The 25,150-nt window shown below is 40.6% G+C and overlaps 1 protein-coding gene across 5 annotated transcripts in view; it reads left to right on the top strand.

Annotated features, from left to right (window-relative positions):
• LOC128700191 (NHS-like protein 3) overlaps positions 1-25,150 on the top strand; it is a 171,457-nt gene that overhangs the window by 66,013 nt on the left and 80,294 nt on the right. For 2 of the 5 annotated variants that reach the window (XM_053793238.2, XM_053793237.2), the window contains exon 2: positions 2,998-3,642. The exons of the other annotated variants lie outside the window; for them this stretch is intronic. In XM_053793238.2, coding sequence (XP_053649213.1) covers positions 3,621-3,642 — 22 coding nt within the window. In that variant the 5' untranslated portion in view covers positions 2,998-3,620. The remainder of the gene's footprint in view (positions 1-2,997; positions 3,643-25,150) is intronic. 5 annotated transcript variants of the gene reach the window in all.

Genomic DNA, 25,150 nt, shown 5'->3' on the forward strand with positions numbered 1-25,150 from the left:
AGCAGATGTTTGTAGATTTTTAGCAAGTTATAACAGATGTTTGTAGATTTTTAGCAAGTTATAGCAGGTTTGTAGATTTTTAGCAAGTTATAGCAGATGTTTGTAGATTTTTAGCAAGTTAAAGCAGACTTTAACAATATATAGCAGGTTATGGCAGAGATGCTGGCAAACACACGCTAGGTTAGTGTTGCCAGTGAGTAAATTAACCTTTTTTTTATTAATTAGGCTTCAGAAAAAACATTAAGTCTCCTTCCGTTGTGGAGGTTCAGTAAGCATCGTTCGTCTTCAGTCACTGAACTCTCGACTCGATTTTATTCTTCATTCATGGAGGACGCCGTGAGAATGTGGTTTAAGCAAAAAAAAAAAAAAAAAAAAAAACATGTAAAGATCGAGCAACTGATGTGAAGTCATTGAGAGTTCAGTGATGTAGAATGTGTGTAGTTCCCATAACAATTGTGCAAGGAACTAGAGAGAGAGAGAGAGAGAGTGAGGGAACTTTCCCCGTTTTTTGTTCTTTGCTTACTTTATATATGACCCATACGAGTTTAGCAGTTATTTTTAATATGCTATAAAATATTTTTCTTGCTGTTTTTTCTACATTAAAGTTTATGTACTTAGCTGGTCCCCTTCAGAAGAGGGCCTTATAGACTGAAATTTACTCCTACTGTGTCACCTTCGGCCAGAGATTAGTGTTTGTGAATATTTCGCCTGTTCTGCGAATTCTAATCATTGTAAAAATCTCTCGTCGGTCGATGCATGCAGGGGATGAGATGAAATACCTAATACCACCTGCCTGAATGCTGGCTGCCTTGGATCAAAACGTCTAACTTTGGCTGGGCACGAAGGTATTGTCCAGTGTGGTACGGTGGTTAGAGCACTTCGTACCTTGTCCCAAGGTTTGTAGGTTCGAGTCTCCTTCGACCAGAGATTAGAGTTTGTGTGTGTGTATATATATATATATATATATATATATATATATATATGAACGCTTTAACCCTAAATGTATTCTCTCTGGAACGAAGAAGATACAGGATATGGTAATATATATGGGGAAAGTACTTGAGGGACTAGTCCCATATCTGCACACTGCCATAACATATTGGAGAGGAAGATACGGGAGAAGTGTAAAATAAACCCAGTGAAAAGCAAGGCCTCTGTGGGTACAATAAGAAAACATTGTATCAACATCCGTGGTCCCATACTATTTAATATCTTACTAAAAAATATCAAATACTACTGGGACCAATGTAGAAGTTTTCACGAGGAAACTCGACAAGTATGTCCACCAACTGCAGATCAGCCAGGCCGTGATGGAAGTGAGCAGCAACAGCCAGTAGCAACAACCTGGTTGACCAGGCAATGACCAAACAAGCCTGGCCCAGGGCCGGCCTCTGGGAGTAGAAAAACTCGAAACTCATCAGTGGTGAAGGTATATTAAAAATACGCAATGATTTACTTCATCTGTTATTCAGTATATTAAATGTAATTCCAGTTGGTATTTTCCAATATCTAGAGTTAGTTTAATGTTTATTATGCACCCCATACCCATCCTGTGGGCGGTAGTCAAAAGATTACAGAGGTACATAATTGGTCCAGGGACTGGACTCCAAAGTTTTGATAGCTGAGCAAGTTACAAAGGTAATGAACTAGATCTGGTCATAATCATGACCAAGTTGCAAAGGTAATGAGCTCCAGGTAGAGCTGGTCACACTCATGACAAGTTTCAAAGGTAATGAATGATAAACACGTTATTACATGATTACTATCATAGACAAATTACAGAGTAATGAGCAGTTAACAAACATAGTAGGGAATTCATCCATTGCCCCAACAACAGATGTTGCTAGGTGCCTGTCTCTCCTCGGCAGACAGCCATTGCAAACAGCAGCAAGTTGCCCAGGGATCTGCTGCTTGCACGAGCACCATCGACCCTCCCCAAGAGGTCCAAGAAGCCAGTGACTCCGTTAGCAGCCCGATGGAGAGCTGCCCTAGGGACATGTCAGCGTCTTGGTGGACGCCAAGTTGATTGAAGATCCCAGGGCCTCGTGTGCACGGATGTTGAAGCTTGAGGAACTGAGTACACACTGCCTGTGGCACACCTGACAGCTGCCTCGCGGTCGAACTCCACGATGCTGTCCCTGTAGTGGAAGTTCCTGTGATCCCGGCACTCCCTGCAGTGCCATCGCTGACATCGTGGGTTAGGGGAGAAGTACCCTCTACAGATGGGGTGGCGCTGGGAGTTGGGTGGGTGAGGCGGGGGAGACACGACATTAAGTAAATATTTTTAAGCGGTTGTGCTCAACCTACCAAATCTCGAGCAAATTCTGACCAAATTAAATCAGCGCATTGGACGGTCCATTAGCTTTATAATGGTAAAAATGACTAATTAATTACCTTAACATTTTTATATTTGTATTAGTTATTTAGGTATTTAAGTGCCATCTAAAATTAAGTGTCCTTATCTAAAATTTAATTGGCCTTACCAAAAACTTCATTGTGTTTTAAATAAAAAGTCGACAGTATATAATACGGCATTTTATTGAGGAGACGTTTCATCATTGGTGAGAATTGATTGCCCCTGGTGGACGAAACGTTTTCTCAATAAAATGCCATGAACAGATCGGTGAAGGGATCTCTGTGAACGGTTGTGGGAGAGAGTGGAAGCCTCGTTAAACAGGCAGGTGCTGTGCGAGATGAAAGGAAAAAAAAGACACACACTTCACAGTTCATCTGCTGACCTTTGAACTTGTGAGGTCAACCCGGTCTGAGTCACTGTAGTGTGTGTGTGTGAGAGATAGAGAGAGAGAGAGAGAGAGAGAGAGAGAGAGAGAGAGACTGCGATGTAATATACAACATTAGAGTTAATTCTCAAAATCAGAATATGTTGTTATGCGCTTCTGTATCTTCTTCGAGGAATATTTAGAAGCGTTATTAACCAAAGAGGCAACACTGGTTAAACATAAAACTAATATTTATAATATATTTTGTCTCTCATAGGTGTTTTTTTTTAAATGCCAGCAAATTAACATTGGACTTAGTTCAGCACTTATTATGGAACAAGAATTAATGAAATATTAGTTTAATAAACAATCTGCTTGAAATAAACAATCTGCGTTGAAATATTCATATTGAGAATTCCTTTTTTACAAATAACTTTTAAAAACAATAATATATCTGCATATTTGTAAAGCAGTTTATAAGATTATTGCCACATCAAACTACTGCCTCGTTAATTGTTGAAAATAATGAACCTGGTTAAGAAAAAGAACTCTACATCTACTCTGAAGTTGTAGATAGTGATGATAGTTCATGTACGACCACTGTTGGACTAATTTATGCTTCGTTGTTGTTGTTTCAAGCATAACAATTTTGTCGAAGTATACAAATACCAAAAGACAGTAGAAAATCTACGCTAATAGGAGGATACGTCTAATGCAAATTTCCTGGAAGTCACTAAGCATTATAGAAATAGAAACATTATCTAGAAATTGTATATCGAGTGAGTTTAAGCAAGAAAACAATATCTGGAAAGTTTAGTGTGAGTGTGAATTACGAGAAGATCATTACTTGAATACAAGACGTCAGCTGTAGTCTACGGATCTTGTTATCTGCTAGTCGCCATGCCCGCTAGATATTACCAAGGTAAGTTTATTCACCTTCAGTATTAAAGTTTTCTTGATATATGATTCCAGTGTCTCGACCCCTGAAAGCACAACTCAGTGAGTACACACACACACACACACACACACACATACACACAGTCAGTAGTCAGTAAGTGGAATAGTTTGGGAAGCGATGTAGTGGAGGCAGGATCCAGACATAGCTTTAAGCAGAGGTATGATAAAGCTCACGGTTCAGGGAGAGTGACCTAGTAGCGATCAGTGAAGAGGCGGGGCCAGGAGCTCGGACTCGACCCCCGCAACCTCAACTAGGTGAGTACAACTAGGTGAGTACACACACACACACACACACACACACACACACACACACACACACACACACACACACACACACACACACACACACAAGAAGGGTTCCTCTCTAGCTCAAACTGTGGGACTCAGAGCTTCGAAGTGGAGACTGAGACTGAGACTCGACCCCTGCAACCGCAACTAGGCGAGTACATAGAGTGAAGCATATGAAGATTCTCCAGCAGGTCCAGAGGTTTCTAGGAGACTGGTGCCGGACCTGCAGGTCATGACCTCTCATCACTTGAAGATTTAGGAGGTGATATGATCACGACATGCAAGATCCTCAGTGCCGGATCAGCCGGGCTGTGGTTCGTACGTTGGATTACGTGCGGCCAGCAGTAACAGCCTCGTTGATCAGGCCCTGATCCACCGGGAGGCCTGGTCGTGGACCGGGCCGCGGGGACGTTGATCCCCGGAATGCCCTCCAGGTAGACTCCTCCAGGTAGATATGTACGGGATAGACAACGACTGGGAACATAATGAGGAGCTGCTGAAGGAATCTAAACACAAAGATGGAACAAACGAGGGTTAGAAAGAGTTTCCTGGTGTAAAGGTAGTGAAGTAGGAACGAGTTTGGCAAACAGCTCCACTTTGTCTATTGACCCCACGGAATAGAATATAGGTAAGTTCAAGAAATGTTATTGGTTCTTATATTAAGCATCTTTAGAAAATAGTATTTATTAAATATCTTGAGGTAACATCGTAGGTTCTCATTAAACATTTTGAGGGGAAAAAATTGGTTCATATTAGAAATCTCCAGTAAATCCTAAATTCTTATTGTACTTCATCGGGAAACAATACAGCTTTATATTAAACAACTTAGCAAACATTAGTACGTTTAATTGCACATCTTCAGCAAACATTGCTTCTTGTTGCACATCTTCAGCAAACACTGCTTCTTGTTGCACATCTTCAGCAAACACTACTTCTTGTTGCACATCTTCAGCAAATACTGCTTCTTGTTGCACATCTTCAGCAAACATTGCTTCTTGTTGCACATCTTCAGCAAACACTGCTTCTTGTTGCACATCTTCAGCAAACATTGCTTCTTGTTGCACATCTTCAGCAAACATTGCTTCTTGTTGCACATCTTCAGCAAACATTGCTTCTTGTTGCACATCTTCAGCAAACACTGCTTCTTGTTGCACATCTTCAGCAAACATTGCTTCTTGTTGCACATCTTCAGCAAACATTGCTTCTTGTTGCACATCCTCAGCAAACATTGCTTCTTGTTGCACATCTTCAGCAAACATTGCTTCTTGTTGCACATCTTCAGCAAACACTGCTTCTTGTTCCACATCTTCAGCAAACATTGCTTCTTGTTGCACATCTTCAGCAAACATTGCTTCTTGTTGCACATCTTCAGCAAACATTGCTTCTTGTTGCACATCTTCAGCAAACATTGCTTCTTGTTGCACATCCTCAGCAAACACTACTTCTTGTTCCACATCTTCAGCAAACATTGCTTCTTGTTGCACATCTTCAGCAAACACTACTTCTTGTTCCACATCTTCAGCAAACACTACTTCTTGTTCCACATCTTCAGCAAACACTACTTCTTGTTGCACATCTTCAGCAAACACTGCTTCTTGTTGCACATCTTCAGCAAACATTGCTTCTTGTTGCACATCTTCAGCAAACACTACTTCTTGTTGCACATCTTCAGCAAACACTACTTCTTGTTGCACATCTTCAGCAAACACTACTTCTTGTTGCACATCTTCAGCAAACACTACTTCTTGTTGCACATCTTCAGCAAACACTACTTCTTGTTGCACATCTTCAGCAAACACTACTTCTTGTTGCACATCTTCAGCAAACACTACTTCTTGTTGCACATCTTCAGCAAACACTACTTATTGTTGCACATCTTCAGCAAACACTACTTCTTGTTGCACATCTTCAGCAAACATTGCTTCTTGTTGCACATCTTCAGCAAACATTGCTTCTTGTTGCACATCTTTAGCAAACATTGCTTCTTGTTGCACATCTTCAACAAACACTGCTTCTTGTTGCACATCTTCAACAAACATTGCTTCTTGTTGCACATCTTCAACAAACACTGCTTCTTGTTGCACATCTTCAACAAACATTGCTTCTTGTTGCACATCTTCGACAAACATTGCTTCTTGTTGCACATCTTCAGCAAACATTGCTTCTTGTTGCACATCAACAAACACTGCTTCTTGTTGCACATCTTCAGCAAACATTGCTTCTTGTTGCACATCTTCAACAAACATTGCTTCTTGTTGCACATCTTCAACAAACATTGCTTCTTGTTGCACATCTTCAACAAACATTGCTTCTTGTTGCACATCTTCGACAAACATTGCTTCTTGTTGCACATCTTCGACAAACATTGCTTCTTGTTGCACATCTTCGACAAACATTGCTTCTTGTTGCACATCTTCGACAAACACTGCTTCTTGTTGCACATCTTTAGCAAACACTGCTTCTTGTTGCACATCTTCGACAAACACTGCTTCTTGTTGCACATCATTAGCAAACAATAGTTCTTCATATTAAACTTCTTAAGGAAACGTTCCCCTTGAGTACATACTAATGCATATTTTCTGTCATCCCATTGATGTTTAGTAGAGTTCTTTACACAGTGAGTTTAAGATAATACAAATTTAAATGAATAACTAAGGGTGAATCATCTCTGAGGTGCCCGGAGACTGTGCAGGTATGGAACTCTACTAGATACATCAGATATGAGCAAGTAGGCCTACAGAATAGGCCTAGAGTAGTGGTGGTTTGTTCGTCAGGAAACAGAAGTGTTTCTTGACACGTTCCTTAAATTAGGACCCGGTTGGCTAGTTATTAGAAAGAATGCTTGTTTCATACTCAAAGGGCTATTTAGGCTGCGTGTCATCCGTTCACCACCAGTCATGAATAAATTAATCCCTTATAACTGCCCGTCCTCTTAATCACAGACATCATTTCACTGTTGTAAAGACAAATGGGTGGCTGATGATGCGTGCCTTAAACATTAAAAAAAATCCTTGCATAACTACCATAGCAGAAATTTGCTGCAAACCGCTTGAGAGAAATCAACACAGATGCTTTTGGAAGGTAAGAGAATGAGTTGCTTAACAAGGGATCAAAGAAAATGCACATGATATGTACTCCAAGAGGTGTACGTATCCTATGTGTTGGTTTGTTAATTAGCTGGAGCTTCTGGTCACATGGCCGAGACCTTCCACTGGCTTACCGGTCCACCCCGTTAAAAATTAAAGACCACATTATGTGAGAGCTATTAACTGGTTGAGAATATCTGTATTATTCTTGTGCTGTGTCTATGTGCCGCTTGATCAGTCAGTTTAAGTCTCCTTGGGTCTGGCTAGTAAATGGACAAATGGCTGGAGTTTACCTGGAGAGAGTTCCGGGGGTCAACGCCCCCGCGGCCCGGTCTGTGACCAGGCCTCCTGGTGGATCAGAGCCTGATCAACCAGGCTGTTGCTGCTGGCTGCACGCAAACCAACGTACGAGCCACAGCCCGGCTGATCAGGAACTGACTTTAGGTGCTTGTCCAGTGCTAGCTTGAAGACTGCCAGGGGTCTGTTGGTAATCCCCCTTATGTGTGCTGGGAGGCAGTTGAACAGTCTCGGGCCCCTGACACTTATTGTATGGTCTCTTAACGTGCTAGTGACACCCCTGCTTTTCATTGGGGGGATGGTGCATCGTCTGCCAAGTCTTTTGCTTTCGTAGTGAGTGATTTTCGTGTGCAAGTTCGGTACTAGTCCCTCTAGGATTTTCCAGGTGTATATAATCATGTATCTCTCCCTCCTGCGTTCCAGGGAATACAGGTTTAGGAACCTCAAGCGCTCCCAGTAATTGAGGTGTTTTATCTCCGTTATGCGCGCCGTGAAAGTTCTCTGTACATTTTCTAGGTCGGCAATTTCACCTGCCTTGAAAGGTGCTGTTAGTGTGCAGCAATATTCCAGCCTAGATAGAACAAGTGACCTGAAGAGTGTCATCATGGGCTTGGCCTCCCTAGTTTTGAAGGTTCTCATTATCCATCCTGTCATTTTTCTAGCAGATGCGATTGATACAATGTTATGGTCCTTGAGGGTGAGATCCTCCGACATGATCACTCCCAGGTCTTTGACGTTGGTGTTTCGCTCTATTTTGTGGCCAGAATTTGTTTTGTACTCTGATGAAGATTTAATTTCCTCATGTTTACCATATCTGAGTAATTGAAATTTCTCATCGTTGAACTTCATATTGTTTTCTGCAGCCCACTGAAAGATTTGGTTGATGTCCGCCTGGAGCCTTGCAGTGTCTGCAATGGAAGACACTGTCATGCAGATTCGGGTGTCATCTGCAAAGGAAGACACGGTGCTGTGGCTGACATCCTTGTCTATGTCGGATATGAGGATGAGGAACAAGATGGGAGCGAGTACTGTGCCTTGATAATGGTCCAAAACGAACCGAAACGTTGTCTAAAATTTTCTCTCCAAATTAAGGGTTATTGTAGTTATGAAGTGTTTCACCTATGATGACTATGTAGACCTAGCCTGGGTCTTTGTGTCAGGTGGAGTAATGCTAGTGTAGGACTCAATCCAAGTAATTAAGAGCTATTCTCCCCTTCTTTGGATCAAACCCGACTATATCCTATTTTCCAAGTGGTGGTCGACCCCTTGGGTCAAACTCCCGATATTTTAACACGCTTCCCGAGAAGTTCCCCAGTATATACAGGTGTTTCAAAATTATGGACCCAATTTCAAAGCTGTATATTCCACAATCAGGTCTATATCACAAACGAACATTGGTGAAGACAGTACAAGCTAATATTATCAACTGTATACATGTATTTCGTTCTCTCAATGAGACCCACTTCAGTGTGAGCCGAAATTTACAGTATTCTTTTTATTTTCTCCACGTGAGTTCGTTTGTGCCATTGATCAAGTTTTATACTTTTTGAGTTTAGTAGCACATATATTTGTAACGATAATACTTTTAAAATTTAAAATATTTTCCCTCTTTCTGTTGCAACATGTTTGCGTGTGTCAGTGACAGACGGAAATGTTTTATGGCTAAATTAAAAAGTTCACCACATCGGCGTGCCTTGGAAATAATAAATTATAAAACAGGATATGGGAACGCAACATTAGACGCAGTGGCCAGATTTTTTTTAACGTGAAAATAAATATTCTAGTAACTTCTGGAGGAATAGGTTACCATGGGCTCAGGTGGCAAGTTGCTTTATAAACATAAGAATATAATACTACGGTAGTAGTAAGGTTATTGGCCCATGCTAGGCAGGTTTTACTACCAGGCACTAGCTTGTTACGTAGATCTGGTCCATACTAAGCAGGTCTTTACAACCATATACTAGGATACTTGTTGCCTTGCATTCCGTCATAGGGTCTTTACCATTGATCGGCTTATTATATAATTAAAAGAAACGCCAGGTTGATCTTCAAGATGACTGCATTAAACAGTAACAACACTTGCTTTACACTTGAGTTCTGTATGTTAACATACAACGCAGTGAAGGTAGGTGACTTTAAGAAGACATGCAAGCAAACTGTTATACATGTTCTAGTGTTTGCTTCCATGTCTGTTTTTAACCACTCGTCGGCATCATAATACTGCGAAGGTTTATACCAAGTTAGGCGTCTGTCAGTGAATGTATTCATGTGTAGTCCACACCACTTGTTTGCCCAACATTGTATTTGTTTAGTGTGGCCTTCATCCTGTTTGTAGCAAGGTCTCTGTATTTACGAGGTCTCGTTGATGCGTGCTGTAGTATGAAGCAGCACATGCAATTAAAACCAGTTACCTTCTCGCTAACTGCAATATTCTAGAGAAATTTAATTTATAAAATGTTGACTATTCTAAGATATTTTTGGCAGTAATAATATTAACATAAACTGAATTTTAAGCAGGTTTAATTGCAGTGATAGTTCGTGTCAGACAGGCTTATTTCTTCCTTGTCCCTTCTTAATTGTCAGATGACCAGCTGTCAAGACAATGAAAAGGGCGCCCCTGGCCTATTGACCTATTATATAGGTTTGCTGGCCGTTAAAAACAACAAAGGAAAGAAGGCGGTTTTTAAGGTTTAAAGCCTACACCACCAGTCAACAGCAGCGGTGTTTCTTTTGTTACGTCATGAAACACAAGTGTCTCCTGGCACAAGTTTCCTTTAAACATGTTTAGCCTCCTAGCAGGCACACATTGAGAACCTGTAGCTAGGTAAGAAGAAATCACCTTTCATAGGAACATACAAATAGTAGAACACTTAAGAAGGCCTACTTGCTCATGTAGACAGACATATTCACAGTTCAAGACATTTACTGAGGACAAATTTCGCCACAAGTGGCTTCTTCAGTCCTCACTAAATGTCTTGAATTGTGCACATGTGCTTATCAACATACAGACGGTATCATCATACCTCTCCAGTTTGCTGGCTCATGCTAGCAGGACCAACTCAAACCCAATCACACCTACTCATAACAACGAGGAATACAACTAAAACTAACTTCACTTTTCAGATGATTTTGCTCGAATTTTTAACCCGGAGGGTTAGTAGTCCACACGATAAGCCATTGAGGTCAGGATGTCATCGAAAACTGTCTTATTTCCATTGGGTCTAGTTTAATGACAAGCTAAACACTAAACTAAGTAAACAACTGAAAGAGAATCCAAATATGGGATTAAATAACTAGTAAAAAGACAAGGTAAACACAACGTTAAGTAACTAGCTTCAAGAAAAGCAAAATGATTAGTGAAAGGAGAACAAAATCTTGTGTTCGTCTAAACGAGCATTTTATTTTTCATTGTTAGCTTTGTCACCTGCGAAGGTAACGCTCCTCAAGCGTCTTATGTAAGGCTTGTTAAGTGTCTTATAATAGTCTAGAAACAGCATGTAGCTTGCAGGGTTTGTGGTTGAGGTAGCAGCTGCTGGTGTGGCCACAATAGTGATCAAGGTATGACTCAGTCATCCCTCAGAACCCTGGCCTTGAAGGGGGTCTCTTGTTTTTTTTTCTGGGGGATGATTAAATCACTTGGGCGGTACTGGGACAACTTCTGCTGCTGATTAATAATAATAATAATAATTTTTATTATTATTATTATATCAAGGTTATATAAACTGAGAGATGTATATCACAGCGTATATACACTGAGAGCTTACCTTAAATTTATTTTAAGAATGAAAATACTATTCATTACTTGTGGTGTACAAGTTACAGCCTTAAAGTTTTGATAGCTGAGTAAGTTGCGAAGGTAACGAACTCCAGGTAGATATGGTCACAATCATGAAAAGTTACAAAGGTACTTACAGATTACAGAGGTACATAATGGGTCAGGGATATTTGGAAACACGTTCTTTGTGTACGAAGTGAGACTGAGTTGACTTCCATGAATCGATATTGTTATTCTTGGTGTAAATGTTCTATATGTGAAGAATTAACATTATCGCATCTTACAACAGTATGTATAAGTTGATAAGGGTGAGATATAATATAGACTTAGGCTTATATCCACTAGGGTCCCTACATAAACACTTGAATACTGCGGTGGCGTAGATGGATGCGTGTGTGAGGAGACAGACATGGAGTGTGGAAACCTTGCTTTGTAACAAAATTTGATACATCAGCAGTGTGCCATTACCATAATCTATATAACTGCATAGAAGAGACATTATTATTATTATAATCACAACTAAGCGCTAAACCCATAAGAGTCATACAGCGCTGCACATAGGTGGGACAAATGCTAGCTATGTTTCTATCACAAAGTATGGATCTCGTAGTGTTAACTATCTTCCTGAGCTGAGAGATGTCAAAGGGGCCGAGAGAGATTGAATAAATATGGAAAGATAAGGGCAAAAGGATGATGTGGAAGCTAATACTGAGCAGCCTCGCTCCACTAGCAAGGCACGGCTTACCGCCTGACTTAATAACTACAGGAGAAACGATGTTCCTCAGTACAATTAACTTCTTATCCCCTGGCTCTGGTGGCCTGGTGGTTAACGCTCTCGCTTCACACGGCGAGGGCCTGGGTTCGATTCCCAGCCAGAGTAGAAACATTGGACGTGTTTCTTTCCACCTGTTGTCTATGTTCCCCATCAGTAAAATGGGTACCTGGGTGTTAGTCGACTGGTGTGGGTCGCATCCTGGGACACTGACCTAAGGAGGCCTGGTCACAGACCGGGCCGCGGGGGCGTTGACCCCCGGAACTCTCTCCAGGTAAACTCCAGGTAAGAAGGAACTCGGCACACAATAAACCCTGAAGCAATACAAAATGGTTTAGTTATCCAAGTTCTCTTTAACAATGTTTTTAACATATATTTTTTTTTCTTCATTGTATTGCGTTCTTAATTTTAATGGATAATTTATAATTCATATTACTAATACCTAACGTCGGTACATGGCGCGAGACAAGCCAGCGGTTGTTTGATCACTGATGATACCCAGCGACAGTCAAACCCAGAGCAGTTGCTTCATCATTAAACTGGTTATCATCTGAGGAAAACCAACGTCATGCGACACTTTCCTGTTTCCTGACAAACAAACACCACCATCTTAGCACTTTATATTTTCATCTTCATTTAGTCTTACGGCTCGCGATCATTTAAAACTTCACCTCTGTTTAGTGTTAAATCAGACGTGGGTTGTATGAACTTTGTGTCATTGGTGCAGCAGTATTAAAACTTTGAATGTTTTGTTAATTTGCTAATGGCTCTTGAATATTAAAGAACTCGATGGGGAAGGAATCTCGTATATTCCACTATTCTAGGAAAGGAACATAATGCAGGAAGTTTTCTGGTATCCGGCTACTTTAAGGAATTTCTCATGCGAGTAAAAGCCCCCCAAAATTAGTTTCTGGAAATAGTGCGACTGTGCGTACTATACATCGAAGTAGTAATCTGACGGGTATATACATTGGACCTGCAGAATATAGGTCAGTAGGGTTATTGATTGGACAAAAACACGAGAAGGAAATCGCAGAATGGATGAGGTTCGAACCCATGGCAGGCGAGTCCCCAAAAAATAACAACAGTTAATAATAGAGATAAACTTTCGTGTGGATTCTTCAGCAAAACGATGCTTGTGAAATATGGCAAGCATCAAACTTGGTGTTAAAAAAACTTGCTCACGTCCTGGTGTATACGCTGAGAAGTACACGTTTTGTGTGTGTGTGTGTGTGTGTGTCTATATATATATATATATATATATATATATATATATATATATATATATATATATATATATATATATATATATGAAAATACCACCTCTAGAACTGGATTGGGGACCCTCATCCTCAGAGAAAAGAATAAACGTACTTCAGGATACTGTGTATATACGCAGAGATGCACATCTTTTGTTTGGTATTATGTATACTGAGAGGTGCAAGTATTTGAAGATATAGTGTCTTGTATTTGAGTGTAGCTATGTGGATGAGTCTCATCTCTGCATGAACACATTCCTCATAAACCTAGCCGGAGGAGGCAAGACTCCTGGAGACACTGGAGCCTTACGTGTAGGCGATACTCTTGTCGATAAGGGCGAACATCCTTAAGAAAAGCCATTAGTTTGGAACCTCGGGGTACTATGTACAAATGACGGGGAAATTCTCATCCCTCAGACCAAAAAAAAAAAAAAAAGCACAGCTTTGAGTTGGCGGTTCACCAGCTGGTCTTGTTTGATCCTGACCGCCCCAGGGGAACGAAAACATTGTGGATACCTGTGAGGGTACCATCATCTAAACACTACTAAGTAGAGATCCTTTTTTTAATGTGGTCTAAAATATATTTCCGGTAAACCAGCGGATTCTTAACCAGTGATGGGTCATAAATTGAGCTTTTGCTGTAGTTATATAAGTAACAAAATATAATAAATATAATGTGTAAATAACAGACTCATGGATTAGCTGATAGGCTTTAAATCCAGTTAACTAACTGATTAGTTATGGTAGTTAATTGAATTTAAAGTCTATAGATTACACGAGGCTGCTTGTAACCTGTTCCTACCAGCCATGATTACTTTAATCCTCAACATAGGGATCAAAGTAAACTGTGTAAATTTACCGAGAGATACAAACTCTTCAGTGTATGTTCTTGCACGTGGAACCTCGAGGTGGTGGTCAGCTCACAACCCAAGAACCTGGGTTTCATCTTGACCCAGTGAAGACGTAAGGGCAAGATTCTTTACAAATAGCGTCAGTAACTGCGTTAGGTATACAGCCGGAGGACCCGGGTTCAGTTCTGGGCGAAGCGGGGCATGTGAATAGGCCTAGTACCTGCAGATTGCCCATATTCGCATAGCTACTAGTAAATAGATACCTAGAAGTTAGCCGATGACTGTAGGGCAGAACTCGACAATGAATTCCACCTAGATATGTACAAATTTACAAAGATTCTAGAAAAGTAATTTTTGCATAGCAATTCAGCCCAGGAATAATTAAAATAATTAGCATAATTGAAGTTGATAATTAGGCTGATTCCTGAATATTTATTATGCAAGGGTGAATAGGGAAGGCCAGTAATGCAATATTATGTTGTGCCAGTGTCACACATTTATAAAGTAGTCTGTTCTTACCAATTTGTGGTTTCAGGGGTCGAGTCACAGCTCCAGGCCCTCGCTGGACTGTGCCTGTGAAAAACTTTTGCTTCTTTATAGAATCTTCGTTTATTGGCAGGTTGGAGCTCGGAGCAACAGTATGTTGAATATAATAAGAACGGAAACTTCAGTAAAAGTATCATCATTATCGTCTTGACAGAGACTGAGAATTATTATTATAATCAAGGGGGAAGCGCTAAACCCGGAGGATTATACAGCTCCTGGGAGGGGGGATGTGGAAGGCATTCAGGCTTAATTTGGGGAACTGGAGCACAGATACAATTCCCTAAATCAAGAGCCCCTCACCAACATCAAGGAACCTTCCTTGAGGGGAGAGACTGAGAAGACTCAGGTGGTGAGAGAAACGTAGAAAAGTGCAGGAGCTGTGGAAAGAAGGTTAAGACTTTTATGAAGGCTACTTTAGACCTCACCACACTAAAAAAAAGTTGTAGTGAAAAATATGCTGAGTATTTAAAAGAGAAGCAAAATGATCCATAGAAGGAAGTGACTGAAAGAACTGGTAGAAGTGACAGCAATATACAAGAGCAATAATCTATACTGTCATATTTCAAGAGTAAGACAGAAAAATAGCAAAGTTTAGCCGTTTTAATTTTAGACAGATCCTTAACAAAAAAAAATTCAACATTCTGTTGCATGCGATCAGCTGCCACTGAATACTGTAGAGAGTTCTACTTTCCTGGATTTAAAAGCAGAACCGAAATTTGGGACTCCTTCCAGTGGGCTCGATTAAGATGGAAGCTGAAATGCAAGAAGAATTCCAAGATCTCGGCTGAGTTTGTCTAACGTTAAATCTTTGGACCAATCACAAGTTGATGTCCTTTCTTGGGGGCAACAATTCACTTTATAAACAAGAACTGGGAACTGAAGAGTTCTTGCTAGGGTCAGTTTTGCCTTCAACATAACAGAATATGAAGAGTTGGTTTACCGTTACACTATCAGAGGTAATGTAAAGAAAGCCGCAGAAGACAATGCCTCATGATTAATTAAGGCTTTTGATGTGTCTCCCTGAACCTGAAGACCTAACTTTTCAGGATTAAGAAGAGGCTCTTGGTCCCGTCCCAGTCCAGCTCGCCTATATATACTGGCGTCATCACTCTTTTGTGTTATCATGAAGTGATTATAATCATAGCCATAATTTTTAAAGGGGTGGACTGGTTAGCCAGCGGAGTTCAGATGACCAAAAGTAGTGTTAGTGTGATTTTGTAAATGGTCCAAGTCGGACCAAAACGTCGTCGTAAGCTTCTCTCTCCTATGTGCGGGTTATTTTAGTATTCTTCCAGTCACGGTATTGTACCTTTTTGTTCTTTTCAGAAATTGTTATATATTTTTTGCCAGAGCGTACAAGCTACTTTTCTCAGTCAACAACAACAATTCAAAACACATGTTATCTTGTGAATTCAATCCGTAAGTCAACTTCTGTGTTTTTCTCCCCACCTGGGTTATTAGCATCGACAAAGTTTATTACACCTTATATCGGTAATACATGATTGATTATATTATACCATTCTAAAGAAAAAATAACTTTATATATAACCCTAATTTTTAAAGGGGTGGACCGGTAAGCTAGCGGAAGGCCTCGGTCAGATGACCAAAAGCTCCAGCGGCGGGTCATCATATGACTAAGACCTTATTTCCTGACGAATCTTACTTAATCTAAATTTTATTTAGGCCTCAGATATGAATAAAATTTAAATAAACCATTGCCCCCTCACATAAAACAGTAGGCCTACTGGAGTATTCATTGTTTTCTTTCATTTATACATTTGAATCCAACGGAAATTCTTATACTTCATGCATCCTCTTGGCATTTCCTTTCCCTCTATACAGGAAATTCGCGGTCATCTTTTTTTTATCAACTCTCTCTTGCGAATATAATTTTACTATTAGTCGTGGTTTAACACGAATCACCTTCAGAAATTAAGCCAGAGTAAATTTCAGTGACTGAATTTAAATACGGTGCCCCGTGGACTGGTGGCTAAAGCTCTCGCTTCACACTTCGAGGATCTGGGTTCGATTCCCAGCGAGGGTACAAACATTGGGCGTGTTTCTTTACACCGGTTGCCTGTGTTCACCCATCAGTAAAATGGGTACCTGGGTGTTAGTTGACTGGTGTGGGTCGCATCCTGGGACGAAACTGACCTAATTTGCCCGAAATGCTCTGCATAACAAGCGGCTTTCTATATAGTAGTATGTCATTGATGTCAGCTAGGACTGTATACCTTGTACATGTACTTGTAGTAATTAAAGGTATTATTATTATTATAAAAAATAGTGATAGCCATTTGAGTCACCACTGTAATCGCTGACTTTTTCGTAGAAAACGAAATCTTTTGCCTTAAAAGAAAACAATCAGGTTAAGAGAGCGTGGGTAACTCTATCATTTTCAGAGACACTTAGCATTTGCATATGAACGTGTCAGCTGTTTAGATGAATACGATACATGTGCAACACTTGACTATATTTATTTGAGAAACGTTTTGCCCACCAGGGACTTTATCTAATATGGATACATAACGTAAATATATGCTGTGGAGTTTGTAGATGAATGGTTCAGAGAACCGACATGCTGTAGAGTATCCAAAGACGTGGAAATTGTATAAGAGTAATGGGCAAGTTTAAGTTAAATTACATCATTTTAGATGATTGCAGTTGTCTTGCATAGGAATATGTGTAAATTACCTAGGATTACCCCCAAAACTCAGTGACTTATTTTTGTTGGGGTCCTTGTCTTAACTATTAGCCAATCATTAACGCGAGTGGGACCTGCGGAGCTGTAATTTGATGGTCGTGGAAGTGGTCAAATTTGGCTGACCACCACTACTGCCAAATGGCAGTAGTGGTGGTCAGTCTTATAGGAACTTCTATCCACTACGAAGGCTGTGTACATTAGGTAAAGAAGTCAATATATTCTGTGTACCAGACTCCACGATGTTGCTGTGTCTGGCAGGTATAATGCATTTTATTTAAACACTTGGAATTAGTTGAATTTTTATCTTTATTACCAAGAGTGACTGGCTTTATTGTTCTCTTGTCATTTTTTGCTGTTGCCGTCGTCATTATTACGTGAAGTAAGCTCGAGTCTCCGTTCTCTAATAGCGAGAAATTGTAATCTGGCAGCCAGACTCACCGGTGCGTGCGTATTGCAACGCTCGTCTGACTCTGAGATGTTTCCCCCTGGCTCGATGGCCCTCTTGTTCCCCTTGGTTCGTCTGGCTCTCTTGTTCCCTCTGTCTTGACAATGGAGCATTTTAGAGGCCAAGGGAAGGAGTGAAGGCCAGGCTCCGGCGTGGAGCTTAGAAGCTTCACTTCCGCCCAATATAAGTATCAAGGCAACCCCCTAAATGGAGGCGGAAGGCAAGTCACAAAATTATTATTATTATTATTATTATTATTATTATCATAAATAATATTAATCACACAATAATCATATTTAGAAATATATTCACAGAATTATAAGCATATTCAAATTATCATTCACGGATTATTGTTATATCACAGTTATTATAATCACGGAATTTGTACTAGATTCACAAGAAAGCGGTAAGCCCGAATGGGTCATACAACATGGAATTCACAAAGAGTGAAAGACACAGTACCATAGTTGGAACAATTCACAATGTGCTCACAAATCTGAAATGAATTCTGAATGACGTTTCGGTCCTTTCTGGATCATTATTCCCCTCAAGGGAGGTTCCCTGATGCTGGTGAGGAGCTCTTGATCTAGGGAATTGGATCTGTGCTCCAGTTCCCTGTATTGAGCCTGAATGCCTTCCATATCCCCCCACATTTGCTGTATAATCCTATGGGTTTAGCGCTCCCCCATGATTATAATAATTAAAATAATAATGGATCATTATTAAGTCAAGCGATGGAAGGGAAACAGAAAATGGATGACAAGTAAACAACAGTAAATTGTGGCTGAAATAGTAATAGTAGTAAGAATAACACGAGTGTTTACTACCAAATCATGCGACAGATTATGGAAGAGTTAATGAAAGGTAATTAAGGAGGGTAATAATAGAGCGCTTGTGCAATGGACTACTTGTTGTTACTGCTTCCGGGACACATTACCAGCAAGCACACTGACGCATGTTGATACGCACCCCAGCCCCAGCACTAAAAAAGGGAGGGGCCACGTGTCTAGTGTCTATCGACAAGTGCCTATGACATCTGCTAGTACTCTCTTTCTCTCTTCCCCGTTCCCCTCAGATGGGCATGGGCAAATAGGCGTTTCAAGGAGGTGGGAAGGGGTGCCTTGATGTTGGTGAAGGGCTCTTAATCCAAGGAAGTGAAACTGCTTTTTCCTTCGGTGGAAAAAAAATTCTAATCACCTCCCATTTCCCACGTACTATATGACCCTTATTGTTTTAGTGTTTCTCAACGATAATAAACAAAAAATATAGTAATTTTCAAATAGGTAATTGTGCACATTGTTATAAAAACGAATTAATAACAATTACTCTGAGGCAGTCTCTTGAAGGACACACAAGCGTTAAGCAGCAGCAGCAGCAGCAGCAGCAGCAGTAGTAGTAGTAGTAGTAGTAGTAATAGTAGTAGCAGCAGCAGTAGTAGTAACACGGGCAAAGGCCACAAACATGAGCTGCAATCAGTCCCCTCAAGGGAGGTTCCTTGACGCTAGTGATACTCTTGATCTAGGGCAGTGGTTCCCAAACTTTTTCAGCTTGTTACCCAATTTAACATGCCACATAAAGCATGTTACCCCTTTCACAAAATGTTGTTATTATTGATATATATGGCTAAATTAAAACACTTGAGATATTTTCTTTTATTTATTGTATTTGAACATTGTGCATCTCTAATGACTATTACCAAAGATGTCAAGAACATCAGTGGGATGGATAGAGTTGCATACTTGAAGCTAGTTTAGGAATTCTTGGCTTCATACCAGCTTATGTCTACCTCGGCTGATGCTCACAGATAAACTGACAGTGTGAAATAGAGGCAGCCTCAGGAAGTGAGTGACGTGTACTGGACAGGTCGATCTGGGCTACTGAGTGACTTTTGTCCTGAAGCATACTTGTCAAAATACTTTTGGGTTTCCACACACTTAGCTATATATTTCTTCTTTTCTAATACTGTATATTAGTTTTTGATGTTTATTGTTATTTGGTTTAACTTTATTACTTACTTATAATAGGTTTACTTTACAACTTTATATACTAAGACAAAGTTAACAATAATCCTCATACCGGGTACCACATTGTTTTCTTGATTTTCAGAATTCATAACTTTTTTTCTGTCACCCCTCCATTACCCCCCAAAAATGGTTAAATTACCCCCAGGGGGTAATTTACCCCCAGTTTGGGAACCACTGATCTAGGGATTTTGATCTGTGCTCCCGTTCCCTGCATTGAGTCTAAATACCTTCCATCCCCCCACATGTGCTGTATAATCCTACGTGTTTAACGCTCCCCCATGATTATAATAATAATGATGCAATCATTAATCTAGACTCATTAATAACATAACTTGACCTCATTATATACGACAAGTTGGCAGGCATACATTGGAGGAAGAGAACGGGCATAAATACAAGCAGGCAGTGAGGCAGACAAGCTAATTAGCAGACAGATAAGCAAGCAGACACACAAGCAACCCCGAAATGCTCTTGTATGATAATGGCTTTGTGTTTAACATTATTTTACTATATGTAAACTACACACTGTATACTACGCAAAGAAATAAAAAATTACATTTTTTTGTGAGCATTCAGGCGAGCGGACGCGTACGTATCACTTTGCACGAGAATATATGGATCACTTTTGCAAGCAAGCACCTGTGACCTGTGGTACAGTTTAGTATACACGTGAGTGTGGTATCGCGTGATACTCCTCCTCCAGGTGGCGCTCTACACACTCAATTATTCAAAAGCGAGATTGATCTCTTGTTCATCTATACCATTTACAGTGTGGTCACCATATATACAAGTTGCAGTGTGGTCACTATACATATACAACTTAGTGTTTTCTTCATATATACAAATTACGATGTGGTATATATATATATATATATATATATATATATATATATATATATATATATATATATATATATATATATATATATATATATATATATATATATATACAGAACAAGCTACATGGGAATAGAAATCTCCATGTGGCTTGTTCTGCATTGTTAAGATCGCTTGTTTGCGATTGTTTTACACAATTCCTGTCTAATATTTGAGTTTTAACGAAATCCCACCCCTCAGGGAAGGTTCCTTGATGTTGGTGAGGGGCTCTTGATTTAGGGAATTGGATCTGTGCTCCAGTTCCCCGAATTAAGCCTGAATGCCTTCCATATTCCCCTCCCAGGCGCTGTATAATCCTACGGCTTTAGCGCTTCCCCTTGATTATAATAATAACGAAATCCCAATGTTATGTGCGTATGGTAAACGAAATATTCCTGTAAGTTCCCCACTCAGAATTTCTGGGTATGAAGTAAAATGTGGTAGACATAACCGTCACTCCATCCTCATAGGAGCTCTTTGGCAGAGTGGGTCTGGGTAGAAGTGAAGCAACAGGTATGGATAGAATTTAGACTGAGATTGTAAAGTGGGCATTTAGTTTTGAAATTTTTGCTGCATTTTATTTAATTCATGTACAGAAGAAAAGAATGTACTTAAGAAGTTGCAAAGAACATACATAGTTCAATCGTACCAAACCTAACGTAACCTAAACCTAACCTAACCTAACCTAACCTGCGGTCACTGGGGTGGAATTTATTTTTAATGGGTAGTTTTTTTTCAGTGCAGTTTTGGCAATGGCATCTGCCCTTTGGATAGGTTAAAGTATACTGTAGATTCAGCCAAAGCTAACTCGATTAATTAAGTTTTGAATTGACACTTGATTTTGTGTATGATTTTGGCTTTTTTCTTCTTTATAGTGTGATCGGTTTTTCATATGCTATAGCAAGGTAGAGTTTTCCTGTGCATACTTCACAGACCTCATGTATTCTGCTATACGTTTTTTCCAGACTGACTTATCTGGCTTGTGTATAGTCATAATTGTTGTGAAGCTCTTTTCTAGTTTATTACGGTGGAAGTATGTTGTTTCTGTGATTTTTCTTATTTTTTTTTATTTTACCTTACGAAAAGATTTTACAAACATTGAGTAAAAATATTTTTTTATTTGCTTTGTGAATTAATTTTGGATAGCTATCTTCAGGCTTAAGATAAACCATTATGTGTATTCCTATTTTTTCCTGATATTAAGATACACTTATGTAGTGATTTTTTTTTGTAACGGGGTAGCTAAGTAGTGTCTGCTTAACCGTTGAACGTGTCCTCGGATTAAGATCCGTCTTACTAGACACTAGTTTCCTGACACTCCAGCTCTGGGTCACCATCTGGAAAAGACCCTGGCCGGGACATGTACCGGCGAATCCTTCAATTCAATTCCTGACACTTGCGCTCTACACCTGGCCTTGTCTCGCCTCTGTGTATTCAGTATTGGAGTTAAAAAGTTGCCAGTGAGCTAAATATTTCTATAACAAATATCCTAGTACTACACTTTTACTTGTTGGTATTTGATACCATCTTTGACTATTGTGGTTTTTGCGAAGAAATTTTGTGGAGGAATTTTAGGATAAGCATATTTTGTGTATTATCAAAAGTAAGCAGGTATCAAAATACAACTGATTATTTTACGTGGAATAAAACGTTACTCAGCGAGACGAACCTTTGTTATAAGTTTCACTCGAATATGATGTTGCTCCTGACCGAAACTTTGTGAAATGATTGGTGCTTTTGTTAACGTATTTGATCCTCATTTTGTCTCCTAAATTGTCTTCGAGTGAGAAGAGATAGTTTTTTTTATATATATTTTATAAATTATTGGTACAGAAATATTTATTAGTACTTCGGAAGACATATATAGAACACAGCTTAAGTTGTTGAAGTTTCCAAACTTAGCAGGAGAAATATTGTGAATCCTTGAGATATATCACAGGTCCCCAAGACCACATCGTGTATGTGTATGTGTGTGTACTCACCTATTTGTACTCATCTGTTTGTGGTTGCAGGGGTCGATTCATAGCTCCTGGCCCCGCCTCTTCACTGACTGCTACTAGGTCCTCTCTCCCTGCTCCATGAGCTTTATCAAACCTCACCTTAAAACTATGTATGGTTCCCGCCTCCACTACGTCACTTTCTAGGCTATTCCACGGCCTGACTACTCTATGACTGAAGAAATATTTCCTAACATCCCTTTGATTCATCTGAGTCTTCAACTTCCAATTGTGACCTTTTGTTTCTGTGTCCCATCTCTGGAACATCCCGTCTTTGTCCACCTTGTCAATTCCGCGCAGTATTTTATATGCTGTTATCATGTCTCCCTTGACCCTCCTGTCCTCCAGTGTCGTCAGGCCGATTTCCCTCAACCTTTCTTCGTAGGACAATCCCCGTAGCTCTGGGACTAGTCTTGTTGCAAACCTTTGCACTTTCTTTAATTTCTTGACGTGCTTGACCAGGTGTGGATTCCAAACTGGTGCTGCATACTCCAATATGGGCCTGACGTAAATGGTATACAGTCTTGAACGAATCCTTACTGAGATATCGGGGGTCGAGACTCAGCTCCTGGCCCCGCCTCTTCACTGTTTGCTACTAGGTCCTCTCTCTGCTTCCTGAGCTTTATCATACCTCTTCTTAAAACTATGTATGGTTCCTGCCTCCACTACTTCACTTGCTAGGCTATTCCACTTCCTGACGACTCTATGACTGAAGAAATACTTCCTAACGTCCCTGTGACTTGTCTGAGTCTTCAGCTTCCAGTTGTGACCCCTTGTTCCTGTGTCCCCTCTCTGGAACATCCTATCTCTGTCCACCTTGTCTATTCCCCGCAGTATCTTGTATGTCGTTATCATGTCTCCCCTGACCCTTCTGTCATCCAGTGTCGTCAGTCCGATTTCCCTCAACCTTTCCTCGTACGACATTCCCCTGAGCTCTGGGACTAGCCTTGTTGCAAACCTTTGTACTTTCTCTAACTTCTTGACGTGCTTGACCAGGTGTGGGTTCCAGACTGGTGCTGCATACTCCAGTATGGGCCTAACATACACAGTGTACAGTGTTTTGAACGATTCCTTATTAAGGTATCGGAACGCTATTCTCAGGTTTGCCAGGCGCCCGTATGCTGCAACAGTTATTTGGTTGATGTGTGCCTCCGGTGACGTGCTCGGTGTTATGGTCACCCCGAGGTCTTTCTCCCTGAGTGAGGTCTGTAGTCTTTGTCCACCTAGCCTATACACTGTCTGCGGTCTTCTTTGCCCCTCCCCAATCTTCATGACTTTGCATTTGGCAGGATTGAATTCGAGAAGCCAGTTTCTGGACCACATGTCCAGTCTGTCCAGGTCTCTTTGCAGTCCTGCCTCATCCTCATCTGATTTAATTCTTCTCATCAACTTCACATCATCTGCTAATAGTGACACTTCAGAGTCTATTCCTTCCATCATGTTGTTCGCATTATTATTATTATTATAATCAATGGGGAAGCGCTAAACCCGGAGGATTATACAGCGCCTGGGGGGGGGGATGTGGAAGGCATTCAGGCTTAATTCGGGGAACTGGAGCACAGATCCAATTCCCTAAATCAAGAGCCCCTCACCAACATGTTGTTCGCATATATCAAAAATAACACTGGTCCTAGAACCGATCCCTGTGGGACCCCGCTCGTCACAGGCGCCCACTGTGATACCTCTTCACGTACCATGACTCGTTGCTGCCTCCCTGTCAGGTATTCCCTGATCCATTGCAGTGCCCTCCCTGTTATATGCGCCTGATCTTCCAGCTTCTGCACTAATCTCTTGTGGGGAACTGTGTCAAAGGCCTTCCTGCAGTCTAGGAAAACGCAATCAACCCACCCCTCTCTCCCATGTCTTACTTCTGTTACCTTGTCATAAAACTCCAGGAGTTTTGTGATACAAGATTTGCCTTCCATGAACCCATGCTGGTTTTCATTTATAATCTTGTTCCGTTCCAGGTGTTCGACCACTCTCCTGATAATCTTCTCCATGACTTTGCACACAGTACATGTCAGAGACACAGGTCTGTAGTTTAGCGCCTCGTTTCTGTTTCCTTTCTTAAATATGGGGACTACATTTGCTGTCTTCCATTTCTCAGGTAGTTGCCCAGTTTCAAGGGATGTGTTGAAGATTGTGGTTAGAGGCACGCACAGCATCTCTGCTCCTTGTCTAAGGACCCAGGGGGAGATGTCCGGTCCCATCTCCTTTGAGGTATCAAGGTCACTTAGCTTCTTCACCTCCTTTAAGGTTGTTCGTATGTCATCCAACACTTGTTGGTATATTCCCTCTTGATGTTCCCTTCTGTGCTGTCTTCCCACAGCCCTTCCTGTCTCTACTGTAAAAACTTCCTTAAATCTCCTGTTTAGCTCCTCACATACCTCCTGATCATTTCTTGTGAGTTCTCCCCCTTCTGTCCTTAATCTGATCACCTGGTCTTTGACTGTTGTCTTCCTCCTGATGTGGCTATACAACAGTTTTGGGTCAGTCTTGATTTTCGATGCTATGTCATTTTCATACTGTCGCTGGGCCTCCCTCCTTACCTGT

Source organism: Cherax quadricarinatus, chromosome 74 (assembly GCF_038502225.1).
Source record: "Cherax quadricarinatus isolate ZL_2023a chromosome 74, ASM3850222v1, whole genome shotgun sequence".
In the NCBI taxonomy this organism is placed as follows: Eukaryota; Metazoa; Arthropoda; class Malacostraca; order Decapoda; family Parastacidae; genus Cherax; species Cherax quadricarinatus.